Raw genomic sequence first — 13,659 nt, forward strand, 5'->3', positions numbered from 1 at the left:
TACGTCTCCGAGCAGCACCCTAACTCGAGGAGTTGAACGGGGTAATGATAATAATGACACTATGATTGATGCGTTCGCAGTATCCACTCGCAAGCAGAACGACTCGAGCATATTACGTTCCAACTAAGCCTCCATATTCGAGAACTCGACCGTTTTTTGAAGTAGTTTGCAGCAGTAGGCACATTTGTATAATAAATACTCTAATCTCCGAACCGGAAATACGCACTGGTCGTCCTCTAATTACGGCAGTCCGCCGCAGCAAAGTTTCCCTTGCCCCGAGCCGGACAGATATTGCAGACGCGGGACGAGAGAGCGGTCCGGGACTTGTTTCGAATTTTCTGCATAAAATTTGCCAACGTGTACGGACACGGTTCGCGGATCCTGTTACAATTCGGCGCGGATTCCGCCAGACCAATGGGTACTCGATGTTTAGCCGACGAGCCTCTCGAATCTGCACGAAGTAGAACGACTTCGACAATTCGAGCACGCGTATCGATCCGACTCGGCGATCGGTCGTTAAACTCGACGCGCACGGTAAACAGTGTCACTTTTAATTACCGTGTCAGTTTTTCATCCGGCCATAACTTCGCTCGCGTTCACGAATTTATGCGCCTCTTCCTGCGCGCACCGTCCACTGTCTTCCTGACACATGTGTATTTTGTTTTGCTATTGCAGCACGGATTTTGTGCATTCGGGGAAAAACTGAACAGGTGGGAAACGAAATTGCTGGGGACCGTGGTGTTGCAGAAAATTCGCACGTGCAAAATAAAATGGGGTCGAACAAGAAAATTGAAGTGAAAAATTCGACGCCAAGATACAGGCGCAGAATGGAATGTGAATTTATATGCAAAATACGTATCAAGGTGTCACACAGTTTTTCAGTTATTGAAGTTGTTAAAACAGAAAATGTATTTTTTGTTAATTTCTGCCGCGCATTTCTGTAATTTGCATCTTTACGCGCAAGTCTGCATTATTTTATTTTCTGCTTATTTCGTTGCATTCAGTTTCATACTTTTTTTACCTTGTACGCGTGAATTATCTATGACTTTCGGACTCTGGTACTTCGACTTCGCGGTATATTATAGTTTTGCTAATGTAATGGTGATTTTTGACGGGAAATCTGCGGGACGCATTAAGCATTAAGCGTAGTTCCATTAAGCAGTTGCCAACAAAATGGCACTGCGGCTTGCAATCCATTTGCTCGAACATTCATACATAATACGTTGCAAATGTGGTAGTTGGATTATCTTACCCCAGCAGGGTCTTGTAATAATCCTAAATAATATTGAAACATCGATATTCCAATAATAAAAGACAACTCCTGCTGGCTCGGGAATTAAACTGGAAGCATCGCCAGTTTTAGAGCAGAATTTTGAAACAAATACTATTAATGCTCGCAAATTACATTAAACTAGAAACATCGTAGTTTCTAGAGCAGACCTTCCGAATAAATGTTCGTAATCTTGATATGAAAACTAAACTACAGACACCGTCATTTTTAAAGCAGAGATTTATTAATGTACCTTTTTAATGCTCGACTGAGAATAGTACTAAGACAGCCTCAGTTTTTAGAGCACAGTTTGAAAGAGAATGCGTTTAATAATCTCGTGGAAATGGCCACTATTAAAATTTGTGATGAACGAATTGAGCAGCAAAAAATTGTTCCTTTTATTATTACATCTTCGTACACTTTCTCATGTAATTCCGACCAGCTGAAATTTTTCCAAAATTTCTTTTTCACGTAGTAAACTAATTGTTCTAACTTTTCCAAAAACTCCGAGTCGTACAGTCCAATATTAAAAAAGTTATCGTCTTTTTAAGAGTGTCCGAATATCAATAAGCGTCACTGTATATAATCCACATCAACATTAAGTACACACAGCAACGGCATCAACAAATAGAAAGCACGCTGTACAAACTTGTCAAAATGGACGTTCCCAACAGCCCGAGTTGGCGATTTCGAAGCGACGACAAGGATTCGCAGGGAATGCTCCACCCTACTGGAACGTTGCCGAAATTCGCGCTGGGGCTCGCGAGTTATGGCAACGACGTGGCTGCCGAAGAGACGGTCGACGGTGAAACGATCTACGAGTCGAAATTCGAGGAGCGGAAGTTTTTCCGGTGCGCGGAATACCTCGTGGACGGTTTCTGTGAGTGTTTCCACGTTGCGGCGAGTTAAATATCGGGTTGCGTCGAGCGAACCGGAGGTTTACGTGGCCCTGGAAGAGTCTGCGACTAATTTTCGAAGCGACTGGCTCCGAATGTGCTTCCCTTGTCCTCTACGGTCGCAATCTCGCCGCCTCCAATCTGCCGAGAAGCCTGAAACAGCGAGAGAAACACGGCTCGGAAGGATCCGTGTGGCGTATAAAAATGCGATATTTCCTCAACGGAGGAATTATTCGCCGTGAAGCGTAACGAGCTCGAAGAGATTTAGAGCGAGCGTTAAAAAAACGCCGGGAGATAAAGCGGGCGCGGGTTCTGCCTCGCGGAATCATCCGCCACGATGTCGAACGTAAACATAAAAGCGCTTTTGTCCGACGTAAGCGCGCGATTTTTCCCTCCCTCGCCCTCCCTCGCCGCGGGGGCTGAACCTGTTCTCGAAAGGATTTAGTATAAGTCCACGGACGCAACAACAACGCATTCAGAATCAAACGCGGACTCTTGTCTACCCGAGGGATTCGACCATTGAAATTCAATCCTGAAAGAAGTCAGCGAGACCGGGGCAGGTTGATACAATGCAATTATCTGGACACTGTGTACAGTGAATGCTCGATATATGTCAACAACACGGGTCTTGCCAGCGCCGTGTATCGTCCAGGAGACATACCCGAGCCTTGTTATAGTTACACTCCTCGACGTCCGAGGCATCTCGTGGGGTATACCCCGCGGTGGTAGGGATAATTCCGCGACGTTTATCATCCAGGCCTTGGCGACGCATATAGAGAAATCGCTGTATATCTAGCACAATTATGGCGAGATATTTGGGGTTTGTCAGTCAACTGTTCCTTACGATTTACGTCTGTGGATGTGGATGGCTGTTATTCAATATTTTATCGGTTTTGTAGCAGCAAAGTGAATATTCGTGTTGGCTTTTCAATCCGTCTAGAGATATTGTTAAACACTTTGTATTATAAACTACTGTGATTCGGCGTTAAGTTATTTTAAGGGAAGGTTCGCTGACGATATACAGGCTGAGTCACCTAACGTTTGTACCTCAAATATCTTTGTTTCCAAAGATAAGCTAAACGCCTCGAGGACAAAGTTGAATGGGGCTCACAGGATGCTATCAAAATTATTGTTTTTATATCATTTTTTATTTAGATACATCAAGGTTATTTTTTGAACACCCACAATGAGGTCATTCAAAGTCACAGACAGGGGAACGTACAAGATTTAAAATATGAGAGCGGGATAAAGTATAAAGCAGTGTAAAGAGGAAGGTTCGAAAAGTATTTTCGCAAACTTTTTTTTTTTTAAGCGAAAAACTGAGAAGTGTACCGACTTGCCCCGTTCTTCCATATTATTTCAGCGCGTTACCGAGTCGCCAAGAATGTATTCAACGAGTCCTTCGGCCGCGAGCGGAAGTTCCGAGATCCCACGGGGAATAAATCCTTGCCTCGCGACGGCGGAAGGTTGCGCTAATAAAGATAACGAAGTACGGAATGTCACTCCCCTGATCTCTCTCCTTTTACGGCGGCCGTAAAACCAGAATCGCCTCGATGATCCCGTGAATATTGATTCCGAGGCCGCCACCAAGTTCACGAACGCCGCTCCATCGCGAACAACCCCATAAATAGAACCGATCCCAAGGCGAGTCGTGCGGACATTCCCGGATCGTCCGCTGATAGATCCTTAGCGGATACGGAGCGTCCGGATCGATTATTATTTACGGCGTCCGGATCGATTATTACATTGGCATCGAACGGTATGACATTAGCCGCTGATTTGATTAACTTTTTGCTGCGTGTTAAAGACGATGTCACCGATAGACGCGATGACAAACCAGCTTCGAACCGTCGAACTGATGTAATCAACTTTTTGCTGCATCACAAAAGCCACACAAAGAGAGTGTTGATCAAAGACGGGGAATATCTTCCATCAATCGATTTGAGAAATTTGACGCGTCGATCGCATGGTCGAAATGGCCATCTTCCGCAAAATAATTTAAGCGGACCAACAAAAGAGCTTTAAACGATTGTACACTTCCCTTGCGTGGTTAGCACTGTGGGTTCTTCGGTTGCCGTTGAAAACCGAGTCAATTAATATCGCCACGTCGACGGAAAGCGTTGAACCGCATACAAACGTCTCGGTCGGAACCCGTTCTCAGGAAATCCGACTGCGAGTCGTGCCCCCAAATGCGATAAAACCGAGCGTTCCTTGAGAATTGTAAATTCCGGGGTCGCGTTGCACGGCACTCGAAACTGCTGCCTTGGGGAAGACCCAGGATTAATTTCCGGCGACCAGTGGAACGATAAGCTCGGCCATGCGAGCGAGTTTCGACCGGAACGACCGGAATGAAGCGAGAGCATGGGCACAGATTGCTCTGTGAGACATTGCTCTGGCTCCATTGAACTCGGGGGCCATGAAACCACGCCCTCCAGGATTGGGCACGCCCAACGAAACGGTCCATGCTCACGAAAATTTATCACACTTACCCTACACAGGTAGGCAGATAAAATATGTAGCCTGCTTTCGCTTTTTTACGCTACCGTTTATTCTGAAAGCTCGCTCTGCAACCTGTCGGGTGCTATTCGAGCTTCGAAAAAATCGTTAGCAATGAAACCACGCCCCCCGAGACTGACCACGCCTGCTATACGTAAGGAATGCGATAAAATAGATTGTCCTGCTGATTCTTTTAATGTCATTTGTCTTAAAAGTTCGATCTACAGGGACCATTTAACTACGCCCTTCAGGTCTGGTCACACTCCCCAGAATTGACCACGCCTGCTACATTCGAAGAGAAAAATGAAATATCTAAATCTTCTTTGTTTTTTCACGATGCTATTTGTTCCGAAATGTCACTGTAAGACAAAAAAAAAGTGACGAGCAACGAATCCACGCCCCCCCCCCCCCCCGAATTTAATTCGGAGCTTTCTACACGCGGGGAGCGAGAAAATGGTGATCCACCGAATTTTGTGATTTGGTTTCGAACTGTGGCCCTTGACGGCAATCTAGAGCGCTCCCTCGCCTCAGCCTGGAACAAAGCAACTGTTCCAGGCCTTCCCATTCAGGATCAAGCGAGCGGTCCACGTCCGCGGCCGATCTATCCGACAGGAATTTTATTTGCCGGGAACGCGAGCGGCGGCTCGTTAAGAAGTACGCGTAGGAGAGATTGAAATTTTAATGGAGTCCGGTGTGCGCCGAATCCAATCCCTCCGATCGGTGGTCGTTTGTCCGGGGAACGTTTAATTACGAAATTGTATCCTGCTCGCGGGGAAACCGAGCGGTCGGAACGGTCACAGTAAAACTTTAATCGATCGCAATGAAACTTTGATACCGCCCAGATCCTTCCGTTACGGAGACTCTCTCTCTCTCTCTCTCTCTCTCTCTCTCTCTCTCTCTCTCTCTCTCCAGGTCTTCCATCGAAGCAAAACAACCCGCGAATGGAGGAGAAGAAAGGTTAGCATTACGCGGCAAGTATCTCCAAGATTGATTATCCCTCGAGTATCCTCGACCAATCGTTGGATCGAGCGGATGCGCGGTCAGGGATGCCAATTACAGAAAAACTCGCCCGGCCGCGCAGCCCTGAAATCGTTTATGATCGCTTCCGTGGTCTCTCGCTGATTAGATTATGACTAGATTAAGATTGCATCGCAGAGCATTACGAATTATTCGAGCCGGGTAGCTGGATCGGTTATGAATTCCACAGATTGCGACGCATAACTTTTATTCAAATTTTTTCTTCCCCTTCTGTATGGAATATGATTCTAGTGATTATCTAAACCGGCTATCCTCCGCCAGGATCATCGAGGTGCTAAAGAGCGGAATGCTACTCGAGTCCAGCTCACAAGAGTCCCTCCATCCTGAAGAAACGTTAAAATTTCTCAGCGTCGAATACAAACCTACAATCTTCCCCGAAGTGACTCTCTATAATCTCCAGAGATTAATCATCTCTATTCCCGATTCGTCGCAACCATATCTAACCGGCTTATTTAAATATACAAGTTCCCTCGGCGGCGTCGAGATTTTAATTAATTTCATCGAATATAAAAGCACCGAAGGACGCAGGGGCCTTCGGTGTTCGCACGCGAACAAAGAGAAAATTTTCCCGGATGGGCATAGAAGAAAGAGATGGAGAGGGAGAGGAGAGAATCGGAGAGGAGATTCGCGAGCATTCGTCGCGGAGCGGGTTTTCGTTGACGTACGAAGGTTACCGGGAGTCCTTGTCGCTGTGGAATTCGAAGGGCCAGGTCGACCTTGGGACTCTACTTGGTATCGGCGGCCGGTCCTCTCCAGATGGTGCACGAGGTCAAGCAAAAAGAACTCCGGGCGCCCAGAGAGAAACAGAGAAAGAGGAAAAAAGAAAGAGAGAGAGAGAGAGAGTCTGGACCTACCACCGTCCGCCTCGCTGTTTCTTTTCTGCGGCATTACGCCTCCGCCGCTCTCGACTCATTCCGTTTTTCCATTTATTCCTGGCGGCGAATCGCGGAATCGCGTAATCCTCCTTTCCCTGCTCTCTCTCTCTCTCTCTCTCTCTCCCTCTCTCTCTCTCTCAGCATTCTACTCTCTCAGGACTCTACCCTTCTATTCCTCTACTCTCTCGTAACACTCTAACCCCTCAGCACTCTACTCTCTCCACTCCACTCTCTCAGAACTCTACCCTCTCAGCACTCTACTCTCTCGTAACTCTCTAACCTGTCTGCACTCTACTCTCTCTCTCTCTCAGCTCTCTACTCTCTCGCCACTCCACTCTCTTAGAACTCTACCCTCTCAGCACTCTACTCTCTCGCCACTCCATTCTCTCAGAACTCTACCCACTCAGCACTCTACTCTCTCATAACTCTCTAACCTCTCTGCACTCTACTCTCTCCCAACACTCTACTGTCTTAGTACTCTAGTCTCACGTAACTCTCTAACCTCTCAGCACTCGACTCTCTCAGCGCTCTACTGTTCCATTACTCTACTCTCTCAGAACTTTACCCTCTCATTACTCTACTCTCTCGTAACACTCTACCCTCTCATACTCTACTCTCTCGTAACTCTCTAACCTCTCAGCACTCTACTCTTTCGTAACACTCTACTCTTTCAGCACTCTACTCTTCCAGCATTCTACTCTCTCAGCACTCTACTTTTTTCAGCATTCTGCTCTTTCCCTCTCAGATCTCTGCTTTCTCTCAGCACTCCCCATCGTCTCTCCACCATCTCTTCTCTCTGCTCTCTCTCTCTCTCTCTCTCTCTCTCTCTCTCTCTCTCTCTCTCTCTCTCTCTCTCTCTCTCTCTCTCTCTCTCTCTCTCTCTTTCTCCTATCTCTCTGCGCTTCGCCTAACAGCTCTGCCCTGTTCCCCTCCGGCGATCGTTGCGAAATGGCAGGCTGACATTTCGAACGCGCTCGCGACATCGAGCGAACCGCGCGCCGCTTCATTGTGTAACCCCGATTATCCGTCGGACTTCATTGTCGAGGAGGAATCCGCGCGTGGGACGAGCTCGCGGTTCTCCGCGGCATTTCGTACGTCCGAACGAATGGCACGAGCTTTAGGAACCGAGATTCTATTGGCTCTCTCTCTCTCCCCCTCTCTCTCTTTCTGTCTCTCTGTCTCTCTCTGCTTCTCTTGTGTTTTCTCCATGCGACGAGAACGCGCGTGTGTCCCGTTTACAACGTGCTTTTGCCTCTGGAAACCCGACTCCCGAAACAACCCAAGAAACTTTTACCGAAAGCTCTTTCTCGAGAAGGAAAGCTCCTTCCCAGGGAGAAACGTTTACAAACTTGGCGAACGGTCGACCGCGAAACCTTCTTCGCTTCCCGACCCGCGTCCTTGTTTCGGGTGGCTCTCGGTCCTATTAGGAACTGCGAACAAACCGATACAGAAAAGCGAAGGGAAAGGGAAAAAGTACTAAAGTCCTCTAGTTAACTCTCGGGAAACGCCTCGGGCGAGAACTTGGCCGTTTTCTTAGATGCTGTGAAAAGGTCGTCACTTGATTCGAGATCCTCTGTGTAACTATTCTTTTATTGAGTCTCGATGTAGACTTTATTTTGAGTTGTAATATATGTATTTACTGTGAGGAATATGAAAGACAGACTCGAGGAGCGTTATTTTCTAGCTTCGCTAAAGGCGAGGGCCGAAATGCCACGCCTCCCTGAGCAAGCCACGCCTATTCCCCACGGAGAATGTAAGACAGGTGGTTTTGTATTGCTTTCTCTGATATAATTTGCTGTGAAACGTGACTCTAGAGCATCTCTGTACTTGTAAGCCACACAGTCACACCTATTAAGAGAAGGCCACGCCTGTTAAGAGGAGGCTCCGCCTCTTCTACGTAAGAAAACCAAAATATATGATCTCCTATCGCTTTTTCTATTACTATTTTCCCTGGAATGATACTCCACAGTATTAATATGTCTCTAGGAAGCTCTTTTGACTTCGTGAAACTCGACATCTACGAGGCCACGCCTCCAGGAGCAATCCAGTATGCTCCCAGAGGAAATATCGCTTTGCCCATGCCTGTTTCATAAATTGAAAAGCTATCTTAAGAGATCCAACGTTCTAGATCTTGTTTGTGACTCTTTATTCTCCAAATACAGAACGTTGTACACCGTACTAATAAGCATTGTTGGCGAGAGCACAACGGTTGAATAGAAGCTCTCGCCTCTCTCTCTAACGATACGGCTCTCGTCTAGAGCAGCAGTTATAACCGTAGACATTCGCCCCTCGTTTACCTGATGAACTCTTGATTCTGTTTCAGTTACCAGTGGGCGGGGGTGGTGCTGTGCTGGTGCTCAGCGAGCTTGAAAGCATGGCGGCCAGGCAACAGCGGGAAATTGCCCAGCAGAGACGGCTCCTGGAGCAGAGAGAGGCCCGTCTAGCCGTGCTTCGAGGCGCACAGGTGAGAGACGAGACCCCCTTTTCCTTTCCTCGTGCCGAGCAGCCGAACGCGGAAATCGTTCTGGAAATTGCTCGACAAAGCCCGCGGTAATGTCCCTCGCTCCTGTTCCCGATGCGTTCCGTTTCCGTCTGCCGGCGAAGTCGACATCCGCTGCGATTCCGTCGCGGTTTTTCCGTCCGAGTTCCTTCCCCGCGTTATCCCCGGGCCGATTTATTCGCCGAGTTTCTCTCGCGAAACGCGCGTTCCGGACGTCCTGCAGCACCGTGTTAAATGGATACACACGGTAACGAACAACCGAAGGGCTGTAAAGGGACGCCGGGAAACTCGCGTCGGATACCCCGCAACTATGGTCAGGGGTGACTTCTCTGGAGGACAATGGTTCGAACAGCTAGGATCGTCTATGCGACAATGGAGCGTGAAAACGACCCAACGGTGCTGATACGCTGACGGATACTACTGTTGTTCATTCCCCGAAGTGCTTGAGAAACTTCCGATGCTGCGATGCAGCCTTCTATCTTCGAAATTAGCCGGCGCACAGTGGGCGAAAAGCCCGAAAAAGCGGCCAAAACCTCTAAACGTACTTTAATGCACTCAAAAATTCGTACTCGGGGGTTTTCGGGGTCGCTGATTACGAATATGAAATTGAAATTCCAAAAAACAAAATGGCGGATCCAATATGGCGGACATGTACATTAAAAATGGGCGGGTCTGCTTGGAAAATGATCTATTTGGGGTCTTTGGGGTCGCTGATTACGAATATGAAGTTGAAATTCCAAAAAACAAAATGGCGGATCCAATATGGCGGACATGTACATTAAAAAATGGGCGGGTCTGCTTGGAAAATGATCTATTTGGGGTCTTTGGGGTCGCTGATTACGAATATGAAGTTGAAATTCCAAAAAACAAAATGGCCGATTAAAATTTAAACAACAGTCCGCATTAAATGTGTTTTGAGTGGTTGATAGGTAAAAATGTATAAATGACAAACAAAATTGCACTTTGTATATCAACAATTAGTATAATTGTAAATTATGTACATAATATTTATTCATCCGAATCGTCTTCGATATCAGATCCTTCTTCGGAACCATTTTCTTCTTGTGCAACCGTTTGCCTTTCGTTATAAGGTACAAATGGCGAAAGCAACATTTTTAGTGCTTCCGGAGACAAACTCTTCATTTTCTTTTTCGGCAGTTTCCTTATACTTGAAATATATGGATCTGACGTCACCATAAGTCTCAAGAATACATCCTCCATGGTCTTGGTGCGTGAAGATTTCCGCGAGAAATCTTCTCGAATCCTTTTGACGTGTTTATGTGAGGCCTCTTGTGCTTCCTCTGACATTTGACCGATTGGCAGCAAAGAGGACGTAATTATTTGTGGTCCGTGAATTAAAAGTTTGTGCATCGAAGTCGGCATATAATACCAAGGATATAATTCGACAAATGTCCTAGCAGTTTCTATTGTATATTCTTTAAATTTTGATATATCTATTTTGTGACCACTTGAGACGACTTGCAAAATAACGTGAAATCGCTTTATTAATTTTTCGTCAAGTCCTGTTATGGTCGCAGATACTTCCGGGTTATGAAAAAATCGCCGAGCCGTATTGCCGTCATTGGAACTTCCGTATCCAGGCTTTGGGCAATCCACGACTAGCCCCAGTTGTGAACGAAAACCTTTCTGTATAATGGCTTTACGGTTTTCCATTATTTCTTTATCTTTCTTGGTGCGCATCTGCCATTTTTTTATGTCCAGCCTATATGATACATGTAAGCAGCATTCGAAGAAGCGAATCCATGCATGTAACGTAGAGAGTCCAAAATGCAAATACTCTTCATTGACTTCTTTTTTTATCATCATGTCAATTTTATTAAATTCTTTCGATGTCGCTCCACATAAATAACAACGCTGTGTAGATGTTGTGGATGTTACAGCATTACAAATTTTACCATCTACCATCGTCATTGCCAATTTGTATGAAATAGAAATTTCTTTTCCATCTACAACTGTAGTGAAGGGAACAAGTGCCTTTATTTGCTCCTCAATATATTCCATTTCACGTACTGTTGCATCTGTATTTTCGTGCAGGAACTCAATCTTTATTGGTCTGCAAAATCGTGGTGATGAAGGTCGTGGATTTTTCCACACTACAATTTCTGCTTTAGGTGGCTGGTTACTTGTTAACAGCTGCAGTGGCGCGAGTGTCGTTAGGAAGATGTCACCATCGAATTTACTTTCATCGGTGAATTTTTGCTTGTAGACACTTTGTCCAGAACTTCCGTCACAGCCCCACTTACAAATTAAACTCATATGGCTTACTTCTTCTGCACTCAAACTTTTTATAACACTATTTTGGTATTTCAAAATACGTTTAATAGTGTGGTCTAATAAAGACTGTAATTTTACTTCCGCTCTACATTCGGTAATGATAATATCCATTTTGGTTGGGTAACATTGTTGTTTCGCTTGAAATACTGTTCCATATGGCGGATACAAACAGCAATTATTTTCTTGATTTGATTCTCTTATTCCTACATACTGGCTTTTTGATAATTTATTCTCGATCAAAATAGAAAGAGCAGCATCACCGGACAACGTTGTTTCGCAATGTGTTTCTATTGCTCTTCGATACTTTGCAGCTTTGGTCGGGCTCGCAGAAGTTATATCTTGAACAAATTTCGCAGCATTTAAATTACCTGCAGCACGAAGACTCATTTGTGTGGCGTAGGCCAATGTGTCCAGCGTGAAATTTTCACGAAGGTTCTCCGTCCTTCTTCGTTTCGTCCTTACGCTAGTTGACGTAAACGGTTTACAAGGACGACCGCCTGTATTCTTTTCAATAATTCGTGGAGTGGCCACAGGTATGCGAAAAGCAATTGAAACGTTCAACCAGTCTTCAAATTTATGGAAAAAATGTTCTTGCGTTCTATTCGTGCTTTGCCATTTTAATTTCATCTTGCTGAACAATATTTTCAAGGCTGACTTCATTTCTGCATCAATATTTATGGAATATCCACACTTCTCGAACAGCTGCTTTTCCAGATTTTCTATTATGATGCTGAAGTTGCTATTTAGATATTTTTTCATCATCATAAATATTTCCTTTCTCGTGAATCGAACTTCTCGGTCGCAAGATCCTGAAATTAAGTGAATCGATTGCAATAACTTGAAAATTAACTTGATTAACTTGAGGCTGTTTTCTTCCACTGCGGTGGCGATTGGTTGGTTGCTTTTGGCATGGAAGTTTTTTTTTAGAATCATGTTAAACCGGCAAAATATATTGCGCGGTTCCTGAATGCTTGACCTACCGCCGAAAATATTTAAAGGTATGAAGGATCAGGCCTCAACTGTTTTTAGGAAGTTTTTATAACTCGGAGTACCCCAAAATATTATTGTCGCATTACCTCCCGCGCGACTACCTGCGAACCACGTTCCTGCCGCGCGACTACCTGCGAACCACGTTCCTGCCGCGCGACTACCTGCGAACCACGTTTCTGACGCGCGACTACCTGCGAACCACGTTTCTGACGCGCTCAAGTTTAAGGTAGCAATTTGTCTTTTTACTTAAGAGAGCCTACAGAGATCCATCCGAAAACAGCCGAGTAGCGGCTGCTGTAAAAGCGCAAAACATCTACAATTGTGACAATTTGTAATTCTTTTATAAATGGACTTTTTCAACAACTGAGGATACTGGGAAAATAAGACTGCAGATATCTATTCAATTCACAATGACTATAAAGAAAGCATACTGAAAGTAGTATAATCACATTTTCAAAATCCATAGAAAAGAAACAATATTTACCCTCGTTCAAGCAATCGGGCAGCTTTCGGCAGCTGGTTTTTGTAAAATTTCGAAGATAAATGTATTAGCAACACGTCAGCAAAGGAATTTTGGTGGTACTAGGTGGAACTTTTAACTTATGTCTACGTTTCTACAATGCGCGCATCAAGTTTTACCTTCTACGTTCTCCAAAGAATATTGCCATCGTGTTACGTGATGACTAACAATTTTGGAGAAACAAAAACATATAAACATTCTACTTACTTCCAGGAACAGCATCCATTTTGTAGAATTGAAATTGATGCACTATTTTGAAAGTTATGCACTTTAGAAGGGGGCGTTCAATTTCTTACTAATGCGCGCGACAAATGCTCATCAAACGAAGGCTAACTTTGAACTGACTACTGAACCGTACCATAAACTTTTTACCTTTTTCCTTGCTGGCATTAAGTGGTCATATCGTCACTGTACCCAACCCTAGAGTTACAAACTCCTAGGAGGAAGTTCATCTTTTTAGGTTTTGGCCGCTTTTTCGGGCTTTTCGCCCACTGTGCGGCGTTATCTTCGGGTTTTCAGTTCGGGAACTATGGTGGACTACTTGCGTTTATTAACGTCAACTGTATCGTATTTCTGTTTCATTAGAACTCTCGCGTGAGATTTGTTGATTGCATATTACAAGCGTACGTATTACCGCAAAATAGTACAGACACGAAGCAAGAATCAATTTCAATTCTTCTCTCACGAAAAGAAAGATGTACTCTCCTTATTACTACTAATTACGCCGTGCGTCGTAAAGCTCTCGAGCGACCTAAAGTTTGAGAAACCTAATAAGTTCG

At 45.1% G+C, this 13,659-nt stretch overlaps 1 protein-coding gene across 2 annotated transcripts in view; it reads left to right on the forward strand.

The window, feature by feature from the left end:
- LOC143365533 (uncharacterized) overlaps nt 1-13,659 on the forward strand; it is a 194,964-nt gene that overhangs the window by 135,578 nt on the left and 45,727 nt on the right. For both annotated transcript variants that reach the window (XM_076805810.1, XM_076805809.1), the window contains exon 3: nt 8,899-9,039. In XM_076805810.1, the coding sequence (XP_076661925.1) occupies nt 8,899-9,039 (141 nt within the window). The remainder of the gene's footprint in view (nt 1-8,898; nt 9,040-13,659) is intronic.

The sequence above is a fragment of the Halictus rubicundus genome, chromosome 2, assembly GCF_050948215.1.
Source record: "Halictus rubicundus isolate RS-2024b chromosome 2, iyHalRubi1_principal, whole genome shotgun sequence".
In the NCBI taxonomy this organism is placed as follows: domain Eukaryota; kingdom Metazoa; phylum Arthropoda; class Insecta; order Hymenoptera; family Halictidae; genus Halictus; species Halictus rubicundus.